This window comes from Lithobates pipiens, unplaced genomic scaffold, assembly GCF_037356315.1.
Source record: "Lithobates pipiens isolate NorthernLeopardFrog02 unplaced genomic scaffold, aLitPip1_a1.2 Scaffold_19, whole genome shotgun sequence".
In the NCBI taxonomy this organism is placed as follows: Eukaryota; Metazoa; Chordata; class Amphibia; order Anura; family Ranidae; genus Lithobates; species Lithobates pipiens.
Window position 1 is genome coordinate 561,382,842 of NW_027507764.1, and position 17,098 is coordinate 561,399,939.

The 17,098-nt window shown below is 42.5% G+C and overlaps 1 protein-coding gene across 6 annotated transcripts in view; it reads right to left on the reverse strand.

The window, feature by feature from the left end:
* The window catches only part of ASAP1 (ArfGAP with SH3 domain, ankyrin repeat and PH domain 1), a 436,411-nt gene that overhangs the window by 12,213 nt on the left and 407,100 nt on the right, over nt 1-17,098 (reverse strand). For 3 of the 6 annotated variants that reach the window (XM_077493348.1, XM_077493347.1, XM_077493349.1), the window contains 5 exons: nt 14,159-14,226; nt 10,131-10,238; nt 5,979-6,207; nt 2,874-3,035; nt 1,157-1,226 (listed from right to left, as the gene is read on the reverse strand). In XM_077493348.1, coding sequence (XP_077349474.1) covers nt 1,157-1,226; nt 2,874-3,035; nt 5,979-6,207; nt 10,131-10,238; nt 14,159-14,226 — 637 coding nt within the window. Of the gene's footprint in view, nt 1-1,156; nt 1,248-2,873; nt 3,036-5,978; nt 6,208-10,130; nt 10,239-14,158; nt 14,227-17,098 lie in introns of all 6 variants that reach the window. The other 3 variants (XM_077493352.1, XM_077493351.1, XM_077493350.1) reach the window with 2 other exon arrangements.

Below are 17,098 nucleotides of genomic sequence, written 5' to 3' on the forward strand. Positions count from 1 at the left end.
AGTGTGTCTCTATGAATAATTACATGAGGTGGGGTGAGGTGGCATAGGTTTAGTAACACTTTAAGCTGGTTATACAGTACATGGGATCAAAATTTGGCTAGTTCAGCAAGGACACCAATCCACTTCGGTACAACTGCCCAGTCGGATTTTCCCAGCTCAATCAGCGCTGCAGGCTAGCCTGCAACACTGATCAGTCTTCTCCGCTGTCAGAATACAATACCTCATCCACATTGAGTGTGTGTATGGGGGGGATTGAGTCAATTTTTTTTTTTTTTTTTTTTTAAGTTCAACCAACTGGCTGAACAACAAAAAAAAAAAAAAAAACGACTCATCTATGGGATGCCGTAGGCTTTTCTTCCACTTTAGGAGCTGAGTGCATTTCTGGCAGAAAAACTGATTTTTCTGTACTTGCAAGGTACTTTAAAGAGACAAAACATGTGAAATATGCATGTACTGCTAAGATGTACTGCATATGATTATTTTTTGCTCTAATGTAAATTATGGTAATGCTTTCCATTTATGATGGGAAACTGATGAGGCTGAAATATGGGAAACTGCTAAAATGCATGCGAACATCAATAAATTGTCCTCTTTTAACCTGATGGAATTACCAGTAGATGTACATGGTGGCAAAATGAGCCTTAATGTTCCAGTGTACTAACCGGTGTACTTAGAAGACCCAGTAGGGATATTTATTCAGAGCACATGCTGCAAGTGCCAGATAAGGCTGCACAGTGAAGATTGCTGGAATGGGGACGTAGGTAAGTACATACCAATCAGGCTGCACATTATAGGACAATTAAAGGACAAGGGACAACTTTAGTTGTGCTTTGACGCACACAAAAGGGGGGTGTAATTAGAAGCTGAACTGCGCTGCTATGAAGGCACACAGCAGGGCCAGGGAGCACACCCGCATATTTGGCCCCATAGTATGCAGCTTGCTATGGGCACACACACAGAAGAGAAGTAGCCAAAAGCCCCAAAAGTGGAGGTTCAGGTAAGCATACCAGGTCTTAAGGAAAAAAAACAAAACATTGTGGGCCAATTACTGTTGGGCACATTCACAAGTGTGAAATTGGCATTAAACATTTTTCTTCTAATAAAAATGGAAAGATAATTTTAGTTCATATCCCCCTTTGGTGGTCCCGTCACGTACCTGGCAGAGTGGGAAAGCCTTTCAAACTTGTTGATGGGTTTATCCAGTGGGGTAGAGCCTGTGTCATTACCTGGTGAGAAAATGTACACAACTAATGACAGTTAACAGAATGTAAGTAAAATTGTTACCAACAAATAAAATTAAAAAAATAAATCAGGTAACACAAAGAAGCCCCTAAAGTAAAGGAGATAAAAGACTGAAAAGTGCAGGGAAAATAAGAAGGTTCACAAGCAATGCTAGCAGTTTTCTATTGCCACCGAAAGGGGCATTTGTAGTTTGGAGTCGCATTTAAAGGGATGTTATTCTGAAAGACAAATTTGCTAGGATTTGTTGTAAGTTTTTCTTGTTAAAGGGATGCACTGATTTTCTTGTAAATGTTTGGAGTAGCTTAGTTAAAATACAGTCTGGTACTCATCCAAGCTGCAGTAGTTCCAGGACAATGTGCATCGGAAAAAAAAACAATTAACAGCAATTTAATCCAAATACAAATAATAACCAGATGGAGGGGATTTTTGTCCTCTATTTGGTTCTACTCTATGCGATGGTTAACATGGCAGCCAAACTCAAACAAGGTATATTACACATATTGCAATTTTTGTTGCAAATTGTATTACTACCTGCTAGTCCAATCTTTCTCAACCAGGGTCCTGTGGAGCTCTAGCGTTACTTCAAAGGTTGCTAGGGGTTTACAGAGACATTTTTGACTCTCAGATAAGCTACCACTCACACCAATGATCTTCTCCCCCCCCCCCCCCCCACATACCGCCATTGTAACGGGGTCCTTCTCCTGCTAATCAGTATGAGGTAACCATTAAAGAGGAAGTAAACCCTGATGGGTTTACTTCCTCTTTGATTCCCTGCAAAGGTAAAGCATAATGGACTACTATTCATAGCATAGTAGCCCATTATGTGTCACTTACCTGACACAGGAGCCAGCGAAGTCACCGCTGTCCCCTGTAGTCCGGCGCATCCATCTTCTCTTGGTGGGTCTTGCCACTCCGCCGCTGTCATTCGGCGAAGCCACGATGACGTCACTCCCGCGCATGCCTACGGGAGAAGCTACTCGCGGCATATAGCCATTGACTGCGGCGCGCTCAGTGTGCCGCTGTCTACGGCGAATGCGCCGTAGACAGCGGTGCCTGTCTTTCGGCAAATATCTCCTAAACCGTGTAGGTTTAGGAGATATTTCTTAGACCTACAGGTAAGCCTTAATCTAGGCTCACCTGTAGGTCAAAGTGTGTTGTAAGGGTTTACAACCACTTTAAGGTGACCCTTCTCCCAAAGACAACCAATACCAGCCTTCTGTACTTGCTACCAATGTGAGGGGGACAGACTAAAAGAGCATCTGTCCCACTGATCACCAAGGTAAGGGGAGTTACACTGACCACCAATGTGGGAAAATTTAACAATTTTCACTGTCTGCATTTCCTTTCTGCCCACTTCTATTAGAATTCGTTTCATTCGAATTATTGAAAATAATTTTGCCGTATAGTGGCCCTGGGTGTAAAATACACCAAGGGGTCACTTTATCAATAATGTGCTCTTCGTATGCCTAAAGCATTCACCGTCAAGTATAAACCCTTGAAGCAATAGTTGCATAGGAGCAGGAAGGTATAAAAGGAAAGTAAAGGGACAGGTGTGTGCCGCATACAGGAAGTAGGAGTAAAGCGGAGATCAGAGACACAAAGCCCCGCCAATTAAAAATGTGACAACTCACCCCAAGGGACTGACCCCCTACTATGGGGTAGAGGGCTGGGTGGATCGGAGAGAGTTCGTTTGTGTCCAGGGGGTGGGGGAGGAGCTTTCTTCTTGGATAATGTGAAGCTGCCACTAGGGGATTGGGTGCTTAAAGGGAGGGTTGAAGTAGGACCAGATGTAACTGGAAAAGTATACAAAACATCTTACTTATGAAGGTTGAGTAGCACACCAGGTCCTACATACACACCTACCAACATTCAGTTCATCTGCAGGGTCAGCAAACGAGTGAAAGCAAAACTCTGTGGCTAAATATTTTGCAGTATCATTCTTATACCATTAACCTTGGCACCTTCATTAAAAAAAAAAATTGATTGCAGTTTTTTTTTTCCTTTTTAACCACTATGCAAATTCTGACATTTCTCTCCTACATGTAAACATCATCATTTTTTTGCTAGAAAATTACATAGACCCCCCCCAAAACATATGTTTTTTTTTAGCAGAAACCCTAGAGAATAAAATGGCGGTCATTGCAACTTTTAATCTCGCACGATATTTGTGAAGTCATTTTTCTAATGCCACAAACACACGAGCGGATTTTCCATTGGAAAAATCTTGGATGGTTTTTCCGACGTAATTCCGCTCAAGCTTGGCTTGCATAAACACGGTCACACAAAAGTTCGCTGAACTATCAACCGTCAAGAACGCGGTGATGTACAACACTACGACGAGCTGAGAAAATTAAGTTCAATGCTTCCGAGCGTGCGACAAATTGTTTCAGAGAATGCGTAGGAATTTTGTGCGTCGGAATTGCTACAGACGATCCGAACATTTTACAACCAAAAAATTGAGAACCTGCTTTCCATCTTTTGGTGGCGGGAATTCGGGCAGCAAAATTCCAATGGAGCGTACACACGGTCGCATTTTTATTTTTTTACAAGTTACATGTTTTGAGTGACAAAGGCAGTCTAGGGATTGAATTATTGCTCTCGCTCTAACGATATATCTCACATCTGTGGTTTGAACACCGTTTTCATATGTGGGCGTGACTTACGTATGCGTTCGCATCTGCGTATGAGCACACGGGGCAGGGGCTCTTTAAATTTATTTTTATATTGTTAATTTTACTTAAATTTTTCTAGTTTGACACTTTCTTTTTTTGATCGCTTTTATTCCTATTACAAGGAATGTAAACATCCCTTGTAATAGGAATAGTGCATGCCAGGTTCTCTTTACAGTGAGATATGGGGGTCAGTGATTTCCCACATTTCACCTCTAGGCTGGGAAGCCCGAAATAATAATAATAAAAAAAAAAATGTATCTCAGTTTCCCAGCCGAGGCGGTGCCATTTTTTCAAATGTGGGGGCCGGGTGTGATGTCATAACATCGGGCCCGGCCTACGAACGATCATACAGACTCCGGGGACCATCTGGTCCACCGGAAATCTCTACGGTCAGCATCTGGCACCAGCGGTTGCCTTCTCCATTTTGCAGATGGCAGAGGTGAGTTGGTAGAAGCACCGGAGGCGGCGGGAGGTCCTTTCCCACTGCCTGTAAGAACGTTCAGGCGGCCGCTATGATCGTTCTTATGGTGTAGGGAATCGCCTGCGCTAAAAGAAGATATCTGAATGATGTCTGTAGCTGCACTCATCATTCAGATAGAACAGCTCAAAGTCAATGACGTCATTTGACGTTATGCGGGCGTTAAGCGGTTAAAGAAGTTCATAAAGGCAAATGTTAAACTATTTCCATACATGTTCATTACGTCCCCAAGCCCTTTAAGGTAGATTTCAAACATAACTTACAACCTTGGAGAGAAATCCCAACCAATCCCAATGTGATCCAAGTGATCAATGCCTTGATCACTTGTAAAGTATGAACAGCGATCTGTCATCTCCCCTACACAGTCCCCTCCCCCCTTCAGTTAGAACACATATAGGGAACACAGTTAACCCCTTGATCGCCCCCTAGTGGTTAACCCCAGCCCTGCCAGCGAAATTTTTACAGTAATCAGTGCATTTTTTATAGCACTGATCGCTGTATAAATGACAATGGTCCCAAAAATGTGTCAAAAGTGTCCGATGTGTCCTCCATAATGTTGCAGTCCCGATAAAAATCACAGATCGCCGTCATTACTAGTAAAAAAAATAAAAATAAAAAAAATTAATAAAAATGCCATAAAAATATCCCCTATGTTTTAGATGCTATAACTTTTGCGCAAACCAAATCTAATTATGCTTATTGCGATTTTTTTTTAACCAAAAATATGTAGAAGAATACATATCGACCTAAACTGAGGAAAAACATTTTTTTTATACATAATTATGGGGAATATTTATTATAGCAAAAAGTAAAAAATAATGTTTTTTTTCAAAATTGTTGCTCTTTTTTTGTTTATAGCGCAAAAATTTAAAACCGCAGAGGTGATCAAATACCACCAAAAGAAAGCTCTATTTGTGGGGAAAGAAAAGACATCAATTTTGTTTGGGTACAACGTTGCACGACCACGCAATTGTCAGTTAACGTGACGTAGTGCCGAATCGCAAAAAGGGCTCTGGTCAGGAAGGGGGTAAATTCTTTCAGGCTGAAGCGGTTGACAGTGGTATACACAAGCCTTTAAAGCAAATTTTGTAGTAGTATACTTACTTAGCGATGGAAGCGATCTGTGATTTTTAATCGGGTGTGTTTAACGGTGTGTCACTAGCGATCGCGGGAGCCCGGCCATTGCGCCTGCCGGGCACTCGCATCAGCTCCAGGGGCGAGCGGTAGGTGCACCGCTAGTGGCCACAGGGCGATGCAACGTAACATAACGACTGTTTGTCCAGCCGTACCATTCTGCCATAGTGAAACTGCGCCGGCTGCTGGGCAAGTGGTTAATCAACTAAAAATGACGGTTTCATCCGTAAGCCCCCGATTCTGCAACTTCAAATGCCTAGTACACACGATAAGAATCTTGGAAACGAATCAAGTTTCCAATGACCTGACATATTAGGCGATATTGGAATTTTCTTTAATTTTTGGAATATAGTACTAAATGGACTAATAAACAAAATGTTACACCAATCAGGTTCATAGTTTGCTAACGTTATTCCAATTATAGAAACGTCAGTGAAAAGTTCTGAAGATACCTTTTCCGCCTGCATTCCTGGGCGGGAGTGGTGGTGCGTCGGTTATGGGAGACGTTGGCGAGTCTGTGCTGGTGGACATGAAGATCTGGTTAGTGAAGGCTCCATAAGACAATCTCTGCTTATCCCGCGGAGTACTGAACCCAGGCAACAACTTGTCTTGGGGGGAAATACTAGATGAATGGCAAAAGCTTTGCGGCCTTGGTGAGCGCTCCTTCTTGATTGGACTAGGCTTTTGGGATGAAGAAGAAGAGAAAAGCTAGTTAAACACACTGTTGAGATTCTATTACTAAAGTCTGTCCAATATCACTTAATCAATGTGTTTTATGCCATATTTCATGGAGCTAAGCTTACCATGTATACATTCATTACAAAGTAGAATGTTTCACAATTCTGGTGCCACACACTGTATACATGCTCATGTGACCCAGATACAACCCTTTCACAAGGTGGCCGTTTGGGCTTGGACTGCCCACGATTGACAGTTTTGGCTTATATATATGGCAACTACCTAAGGAAAAAGGCCAAAAAGGGGCACCTTATGATATCTCCTCATCCCTTGTGATCAAGGGAGACCTTTATCAAACTGCTGACTGTAAGATAACCTTTTTCTAGGCTTAATTAGAATAACCTGTCATGAAGGAAATATTAAGAACTGCCACTGCTGACGACCTACTGAAAATGCTAGCTTTCTGGCTGTTCCTGGCTTCAATACATTCTGTGTCTCTGACCTGGAAGTATGCAGCCAGTCAAGTGAATTTCTAATCTGCATACATATCCCTGGGCACAATTTGACGTATAAGGCTCCTTTCACACGAGCAGACCAATCGGGTCCGCCTGTCCATTTTTCAGATGGACCTGAACGGACCATCCATTGTTCTCTATGTCAGCAAAAGTGTCCACTTACACCCGCTGGACATCAGATCTGATAGCATCTGCTAAAAACAGACGTATGGTGATATGTTCGCCATCTGTCTGGTGGATCAGATCAGATGACAATCGGATGGATACAGACATGCAGTCCTGTTTCCATCTAACCGCCCCATAGAGGAGAGCGCGCCGTGTGGAGAGCGGACTCGGACCTGTCATCCGTCTGCTAAGCGGGGATCAGCGGAAAGATCGCTGAGCAGGCAAATCTGCTTTGTCTGAAAGAGACCTTACTATATTTCCAGGAAGAAAACAAAAATTTACCCCCAAACCTGCTCCAGCATTATTTTTTTATTGTACCATCTAGTGATAAACAGTGTTTATTACTCCCTGTGACATCATCAAAATTCTTTCAACACTGGGCAACTCAGTTCCTACTCATGAATGCATTCAAGTGCCATTTTCCCTAGACACAATGGGGGAGATTTACTAAAAGCGGTGCACTCAGAATCTGGTGCAGCTGTGCATGATAGCCAATCGGCTTCCAACTTCATCTTGTTCAATTAAGCTTTTACCATAAAACCTGGAAGCTGATTGGTGTTTCTGCAGAGCTGCATCAGATTTAGCATTTTCCAGTATTAGTAAATCTCTACCAGTGTGTAGGCAGGCTCTTGGAAGTCAAGGTGGCAGCATTGTTTTTCTTGGAAATCAATGTATGCATGTGAAGAGGGTTGGAAAGGGGTGGGGAAACTGAGTTCTTTGGTCAAGCAGGCAGGGCTGACGACGCTGGATGACATTTCAGTGCAGCAAAGGCACTGTGTTGTCAGTCGAAACTGGAAGTTAGGAGCTCACTGGATTTTATGACAGATTATGACCCTTACAAACAACTTTGACCTACAGGTAAGTCTAGATTAAGGCTTACCTGTAGGTCCAAGAAATATCTCCTAAACTTACACGGTTTAGGACATATTTACTAAAAGGCATGCCGCTGCTAACGGCGATATGCCGTTAGTGTCGGCTCCCGTGCACATGCGAGGGAGTGACGTCATCGCTGCTTGCTCCGGCGCTGTGAGTGGCCGGAGCAGCGATACCCGGAAGGAAGATGGACGCTCCAGACTACAGGGGACAGCGGCGACATCGCTGGCTCCTGTGTCAGGTAAGTGACACATAATGGGTTACTATGCGATGCATAGTAGCCCATTATGCTTTACCTTTGCAGGGAGACAAAGAGGAAGTAAACCCATCAGGGTTTACTTCCTCTTTAACAGGTATTTTTCTGCACTTGCAGTGGTTTTAAAGAAAAAAAACTTGGGGAGATGTGCAAGTATTGAAAAGATGTACTTTTTTTTTTTTTTTTTACATTTTGCACTGACATACACATTAAAGCGGAGTTCCACACACAAAGTTAACTTTACATTAACTAACTGGAAAAAACATTTAAAAAAAACATTCAGAATTTTTTTAACATTTTTTTTACATACTTGTTCAGGGCTGTTGCTATGGGGTCTTGTAATCTGCCCCCTTCCTCTCCACGGTGCCTGATGTCACTTCCCTCTGTGCCTGCGTTCACTAGTGCTCCTGGGAGATGTGTGTCATCATTTCCCAGGAGTCACTGGGCAGCGCTGAGGGCTAGAATCCCGTTATTTAATAAGCTTATCATGGGGGCCATCACAATGGGGAGGGGAACTTCTGATGACGCCGCCCGTTGTGATGGCAACCTGAGGCGTTTCTTGGGCTGCTAAATTAGCTTACTGCACATGCATTTTTTGCTAGAAAATTACTTAGAACCCCCAAACATTATATATATATATATATATATATATATATATATATATATATAAATAATTTTTTTTTGCAGAGAATCTAGAGAATAAAATGGCGATTGTTGCTTCCGTGTTTACAATTAGGAGGCTGGAATGAAGCCACTTATGGCTTCATTCCAGTCTGTCCAATAGAACGGGAGCCCTGGTAAGGGCAGCGGGAGTCAGCGGGAGTCGGCGGAAGTCCCCTCCCGCTCCTCCAATATAACAACCAAGCGGCTTTTAGCCGCATCGGTTGTTAGGCCGGGTTCACACCGCTGCGATGCGGGAACGCCGCGAATCCGCTGCGTTTTCCCGCATCGCATTACTCCCGCCGGCAGTTCACACTGCCCTATGCGGACGGCTGGGAGTGTCAATGATATGTTAATGACACCCCCAGATCCATCCGCATATCGCAGTGCGATCTGCCGACTCACACAGGAATCGGATCGCATGGTGTGAACCCCCATGCGATCCGATTCTGTTGCGGACCAAAAAAAGGGTCCCGTGTGAGTTTGCTGCGGGACCGATGCGAATTCAGCCATACTATCTGTATGGCTGAACTCGCATCGCTACGGAGATCGGATGTGATTTGCGGTGCGAATCACATCTGGATCTCCCCCCGCAGCAGTGTGAACCCAGCCTTATAGCTGGAAAGCCGATCGCCGGCTCTAAAAAACAATACCGGGATGATGCCTGCAGCTGCGGGCATCCTCCCGGTATAACCCCTGAAAGCCAAGTACGCACATCTGCGTACGCTCGGCGGCAAGGGGTTAAAACAGTAACTAAAGCAGCGCTACTTACAACACAAAAACAATATCATATGATAGTAACAGATATATTTAAAAAATAAAATGAAATCTGTGGTTGGAACATTAAATACAAGCAACTAGAATTTCCAGTGAAATGTGATTTTCGGGGGGACTAATCCTTCAGTCTTATGCCCTGTACACATGGTTGGACATTTCAACCACAAAATCAATGTCCGAAACTGGTGTTGCATACAAACAGTCAGACAAAGTTGTTGGAAAATCTGATCGTTCGGAACATGGTGACATTCATTTCGTACGACGGGGCTAGTAGTCAATAGGTCTTGTAATTTGATCTGAGCATGCGTGGCACTTTGTCTGTCAGAATTCTCTACAAACGATCGGAAAAAGTACGATCGGATTTTTAGGTCGGAAAATTTTAGATCCTGCTCTCAAATTTTTTCCGTCTGAATTTCCGATGGAAAAAGTCCGATAGAGCCCACACACGACCAGATTTTTCCGACAGTATAATCCGATCGAACCTTTTCCGTCTGAATTTTCCGACCGTGTGTACAGGGCATTATAGAGGTGGGAAAAATTATTTCTGTGACGGCAATTTTCCAGATGTTGTGAGATTACACTGTATTATTCCTCATCACAGGCACAGCTTTTTAATCATTACTTAAATAAAAATAAAAATATATGCATGCAAGACAGACACCTAAACTTGTAAATCTCACCTTGTCATCTAAATCATCATCACTCTCATCAATCTCTTCTTGACGCAGGTTCCAGTCATACTCTACATGGGTGTGTGGATTCAGCTTACCAGCCATGGCTTGGGAAAGCTGTAAAAGATAAAACAAATAATGAAAGTTGTCCCTAAAACCACTTGCTGACCATATATTGACATTATACAGCCGGATCACGTATCTAGTACACGATTTGGCATTTCCAGTTAGGGGGTCTTTCTGCTGTGATTAGTCACAGCAGAAACCTATCTGCAGTTGCCGGCCAATGGATGTTCGCCGGCACCTGCTGACCGGTAAGGAGGAACACAGAACAGAGCTCTAACCACTACTATGTGAGTTTTACTATTACCATTTACATTAAAGTACTACAGTCTACACCCAGAGACGCCTCTTGTTCTTTTTTTTATCTTCTACAGAACAGAGCTCTGCCTATAATAAAATCCAGCACATCCCTTAGTAAAAACATACAGTGGTTAGGAACACATTTAACCCTTTGATCACCCTAGATGTTTAACCCCTTCCAACCAGTGTCATTAGTACAGTGACAGTACATATTTTTAGCTCACTATATTAGTGATCACGATATTAGTGATCATGATATTAGTGTCACTGGTTCCCCACAAATTGTGAAAAAAAGTGTTAGATTGTCTGCCGAAATATCGCAGTCTTGCTATAAGTCGATAATATTACTAGTACAGAAAAAAAAAAAAATTCCAGTATATAGACACACCATAGTTTGTAGACACTCTAAATTTTGCGCAAACAAATCAATATACACTTATTTTTACCAAAAACATGTAGCAGAATACATATTAGCCTAAATTGATTGAGAAATTCGATTTTTTACATTTTTTTTTTTTTTTTTTTTTTTCCGCTATAAACAAAAAAAGCCACCAATTTTGAAGAAATAATAATATTTTTTCCTTTGTGCTATAAAACATAACACAAAGTAAAAAATATTGTTATTTCTTCAAAATTGACGGTCTATTTTTGTTTATAGCGAAAAAAAAAAAAAAAAAACAGTTGTGATCAAATACCACCAAAACAAAACTCTATATGTGAGAGGAAAAAAAAATGACCAATTTAAATCGGGTACAGCGTTGCATGACTGCGCAATTTTTAAAGTAACAGTGCTAAAAAGCAAAAAATGTCTTGGTCATGAAGGGGGGTAAATCTTTCGGAGGTCAAGTCGTTAAGTGAAGTTGTGCATTAAATGTACCTCCTCACCTCTTCTGTGCAACCTGCACACTAAGATGCCTACCTTCATCCCGTCTCCTGAGTTCTTCACGGTGGCACTGCCTGTACTGCGCTGCGCTGCCTTTGCAAGAAAAACATCCCAGGACCAAATATTCTGTGAAAAGTACCTACTGACATTTTATGATGTCTGTACTACAGATCTCTGCCTCAGTCAGAGGAATTCTTTGTATTCATTCAGAGAATACAAAGTTGCCTATGAAGCACCCGGCCTGACTCAATATTGTTCTGGATGTGGAACGGGAAGCTTGTGTCCCACAGTCGAAACACAGTACTGTATATTGTACGCAGCTGAGGCTACATTTAGTTTATATAGTATGCCCAGCGGGTGCACCTGTTAGGGGAGGAAACTGTTTGTTTGGGCCAGCTTGACTTTACTTGTACTTTAATTTAATAGGCAAGTCTCCAACAAAAAGCATATTAATAAGGTAAGTCCTTCATCATTAGCCCGTTTCTTCAATCAATCACCCAAACCATAAATTGGCCATAAATTGTTTTATTTAATTATATTATTTTGGTAACGCAACTGCAATTCTTTACATGCTCTTCTTCCTTTCTGGGCAGTGAGTGGACTTTAATGACGTCTTTACACTACCTCTCCTGTGGACTTTGTTAGCAATATATGCAGGTTTACAACATTTCTGGAGGAAGCGGCAACGTGATGATGTTTGCTCTTTGCTGAATAGCTAAATAAGTGTGCTGGGCCAGCAACGCTGGAAATTCAGCATTAGGACTGCAGCAATGCTGGCCACAGACAAGAAGAGAGGACCCAACAGAAAAGATTAGAACAATAAAGAGTGGATTTAGGATAGTTATAATGAAGGCTTGCTGTTTATTTAAAGTGGTTGTAAAGGCTAAAAGTTATTTACTTTCATGCATTCTCTGCATTAAGGTGTTAGGTGCAGCTCCCCCCTACCCCCACTAAATACTTACCTGAGCCCAATCTCGGTCCAACGCTGTTCCTGAGAGAAGAGGCACTGCTCTCTCCCTCCCACCTCACTGGATTCCATTCACTCCTGCTGTCAAAAAAATCCAGTGATGAGGGAGAAGGGTCGGGCCAAGCCGTCTTTTGTATGTCAATAGATGCATGCACACAGCTCGGCTTAGGAGCGAGCCCTCATGAGTACCAACCCCATAGCAAGTTAATTACAATTAAATCTACATCCTTACAAAATGTTTAGATAATAGATTTTCTTGCAACCTTTGCACCAGTTAGAATTACATCCTAAGGGTTCATGCACACTGCAGCTCAAAGAAGCTGCTCCTACAGGCTTTTGAGCTCTTTTTCTGCCTGGAAACTCCCCTCCATGTTAGCCAGTGTGTCCATGCACACTATAACTTTTTCAGGAGTTTACAGGCATATGTTTGAACAGGCAGAAAAAAAAAACCCAACCAAACTTGCGTTTTTGCAGGAGCTTTTGAGCAGAAAAGACATCTAAGTGTCCAAAATGTGCAAAAAAGCGCAAAAGAGCAAGAAAAAGCTCAAAAACACACAAAAAAATAAATAAATAAATAGTTAAACTAAGCTGAAGGGGTTGGTGAAAAAAAAACAAAAAACGCTTATGCTCAAAAAAGCTCAATAAAAACTTGCTTGAAGAGGCTTGTACTTTTTTGGGCTCTTTTGCAAGTTTTTTTAAATAAAAGCTTAAATGCCTGTAAAAGCATTTTTTTGAGCTGCAGTGTGCATGAGCCCCATGGAGTAATTCACACACCGTATTACAAAAAAAAGGTTGTTGAGGTATATTGGCAGCCCATTCAAAATGAATGGACTACGTTAATTTAACATAAATATGAAAAAAACATGGTTTAAAGCAGGGGTGCCCAACCTTTTGAACAGCGAGGGCCACTTAAGCAACTTGGTAACTGGTCACGGGCCACAATGAACAGTGCAGGTGGATGACAGGTCCATGCAGAGTGGACACAGACAAAGCCCACTCTACTCTATGGGTCCTCCAATCCGATCCGCCCTAACGAAAGGGGATTGATTCCCTCAGTTTTTTTGTAAAAGGACACAAATCTATTTACATCTGCCATTTCATAGAGGTGAATGGAGGGTTCGATTGAGTTGGACCGATTGTGTGAAAGGGGCCTTTCACACTAGTGCACCTGTGCCTTTCCTGTGGGTTAGCCACACTTTGCCATAGACTTCTATTATATTCTGCAGGTGTGGTGCACTTTCTGAAAGCTCACCAAACCCGCAGGTAATAACAGAATCTATGCCTCAGTGCAGGTAACCTGAAGGTGCACTGCACCTGTGGATCAGTTTGAAAGCAGCTCGGTAACCACTGCGTAGATATGCCCATATATTCACTGCAAACTGACCTTTAATAACAGTCTTCCATTCAGGTATCACCTGCTGTTGCTGTCTCCGGCAGAGTGCATTTGGTATCACTCCGCCTGTGGCAAGAGACGGTACTATACAGGAAGCATCAACTTATACAGCTCTCCCTCCATAGCCGCTTGCTTTGCCGGCTTCATTAACAACACAGATGCTCTGGGATGGCGGGTCTGCAACCCATGATCTGGGCTTGCCAATCTGCCATCCCACAGAAGGTGGTCGCGGGCCACATCAGAGGGCTCCGCGGGCCACATGTGGCCCCCGGGCCACTGGTTGGGCACCCCTGGTTTAAAGCATGTCCAGTAATGCCAAGTAATGGACCAGACAGGACAGATTGACAGCTGAATATCGATTGGCTGCTATTGGATAACGCTGATTGTACCAATTTTCATTATACTAATACAGTCAGGAGGCAGTCACTCACCAGCTCCTCACACTGGCTTGCCTTTAATCTCTTTGCAGTGTCGAAAGCGGTTTCCCCCAGCTGGTTTACTACAAGAGAAAAGCAGACATGTAAGTGTTACAACTTTATAAATCTATCTAACATAGTGAGCAAACTAGAACTCCCATAAACAAGGAAAAACATACAAGTAGTGCACATCTTACATAAGCATGACTAATGATCATAAACTAAGTGGCACCTCAAATGATTCCAACAGTCCGATGCAGTGACATGCAGTCACTACAAATTGAAGGAGTCCTTTTGGGGAAATGCATTCAACTTTAGTAACAGCCATATTATCCCTCACAGAACTCATATAAAACCTGCATTTTAAACATGAAGGGAGAAGAAGCCAAAAGATGTTAAATAAGGAAAGATTAAATCCCATCAGGTTTTATTTATTTTTGCCATCTGTGCCCCTTCACTTTCTGCCCCATAGAAACACGAGGAAGTGAGATGGAATCTCTCCAAAGATTGGAACAGTTGTCAATGGGACAGTAAGACGTAAGTAAGGTTGGCCTTAAAAACCTTACACTGGAACAGAACTCTGACAGGTAGTGTTTTTATGACCGAAGTGATTCTGTCATAATGCTACTCCTTGACTATCAGCGATAATGTACACCAAGCTGCACATGCACAGCACAGCACAGCACAGCACAGCACAGCATACAATAATGGCACCTCTCTGTGCTGCGCTGATGTGACTCCTGTGCTCAAGAGCAGGAGAGTGACATCATCGCTCCCTGACCATTCCAACAGCCAAGTAGATCAAGCCTGGAGGATGGAAGCGTTTATAAGAATAAAATAGCAGAATTTAACTCTGCTTTAAGGGTTCAGTCTCCTGTGGACTTAAAGCAGTAGTAAACCCACAGATTTTATTTATTTATTTAAACCTGTAAGGCAAAAGGCATAATGAGATAGTATGCGCCGCATACTAGCACATTATAAAATACTTACCTTAGAACGAGGCATAGGCAGGTGATCTTGGTCCACGTCGAGGGAGCTGACATTTTGCCTCAGCATGTCTTCCGGGCATCGCGGCTCCGATGCTGTGAGTGGCCGGAGCCGCGACGTCGTCACTCCCGCATGGGAAACTTCTTTCCGGCAAGGTCCGGCGTCTGCTGGACCTTTCAGCCAGGAAGTTCAGAGCGCATTCGCCGCTGAAGTCAGCGGCTGCATGCAAGGGGAATATCTAGTAAATCATACTGGTTTAGGAGATATTCTTTTTACCTACAGGTAAGCCTTATTGACTTTACTGAGAAAGAATCGAATAGTGCTGCGCTGTACAGATAAAGTGCTTATTGACTTTAGGGCAGCACAGTGGTGTAGTGGTTAGCACTCTCACCTAGCAGTAAGAAAGGTCACTGGTTCAAATCCCAACCACGACACTACCTGCCTCGAGTTTGCATGTTCTCCCTGTGCCTGCGTGGGTTTCCTCTGGGTACTCCGGTTTCCTCCCACAATCCAAAGACATGCCGGTAGGTTAATTGGCTTCTGTCCAAAATTGGCCCTAGTATATGAATGGGGATCTTGGATTGTGGGCTCCTTGTGAGTAGGGACCAATGTGAGTGTGCAATGTACAGGGATAGGGACAATTGTAGGTTGAACTGGAAGGACTGGTGTCTTTATTCAACCTTACTTACTATGAAACTATGAAACTTTACTACCGCTTTAAATATAAATTTTACCCACTTAATGTTATTTAGCAAGAAACATACATTCCACGTTTACCAATTATGCCACCAAAATTAGTGTGTGCTGTAAATTGCCTCCAGCATTGCTCCCGTTTCTTCTTGCTGGAGGTCGCCATTTTCCTAAAGCCCAGAGCCCCTGAGCTGCAGTAAATCACAAAGCGGAACTAAACCTAAATTGCTAACTGTCACCCCTTGCTTGTTTGCTCAACCAAATTGTTAAACCATCAAATAAATGGCTGGAGTCATAATGGTCACATATTCAACACCCATGGCAGTTGCAGATGAAACTAAAGCAGCTTCCTTGGCTGTAAAGGATAGGAGGGTTTAATTCTGCTTTAAGGCTGTCAGGAGATCGGCCTTTACAAACTCAGCAGTGCCTAAAAATAGAGAGCAACTGAGCATGTACAGAGCCAGGCGAGACAGAGTATTACTGGATTTTAAACAGTATAGGCATTTATTTTGAATGTTTTACATAGCTATACCTGCAAAAGGGGCCAGCCTGAAGTCATCTAGCAGGACATTATTTTCTAAATAAAGTTCCACTTTAAAGAGGTTAACACTATGCCCTCGCCTTCCTGTTAACTACTTCCTGCACATAATTGGCTCCTAGTACTGTGCAATTCACAACCCAACTTCAAATTAGAGCTGCACGATTAATCGCTTAAAGATCGTGATCTCACTGGATTAGAAGGGATCATCTTACACTGAACGCCTGGAAAGACTTAGTGAATGCCAATGTCACCATGTATAAGATGACATACGAGTCCAGGGGCTGCCCCAAGAAATTCAATAAAGTTTGGTGAAAATGGATTAAATCCAAGGATACCGCACAATCTGATATGTAATTAGGAGAGTTTGACATGTAATTGGAATAATAACAGTGGGTTGCTGATGGAGGATGGGCGGCAGCACACAGCACAAAAGTTCAAGAGGGAGTTTCTCCTCGATGGTTTGTTGTACTATATGATCAGTATACAGTATCTCTTACTCATGAGAGCACACATTTTGTCTAATGTATTATATTTAAAACCTGATAAAAAAAAATAAAGGAACTAAATGTACAATTGAAAAAGGACATGAGGAGGTGAATGCCCTTTACTGTCCGTTTAAATGCTGTATGTTTTGATACATTCCAGACTATATCTTGTTCTCAATTGTTTTTTTTTCGACATGTATGTACATTTGGCAAATAAAAACCTTAAAAAAAAAAAAAGATTGTGATCTTGAT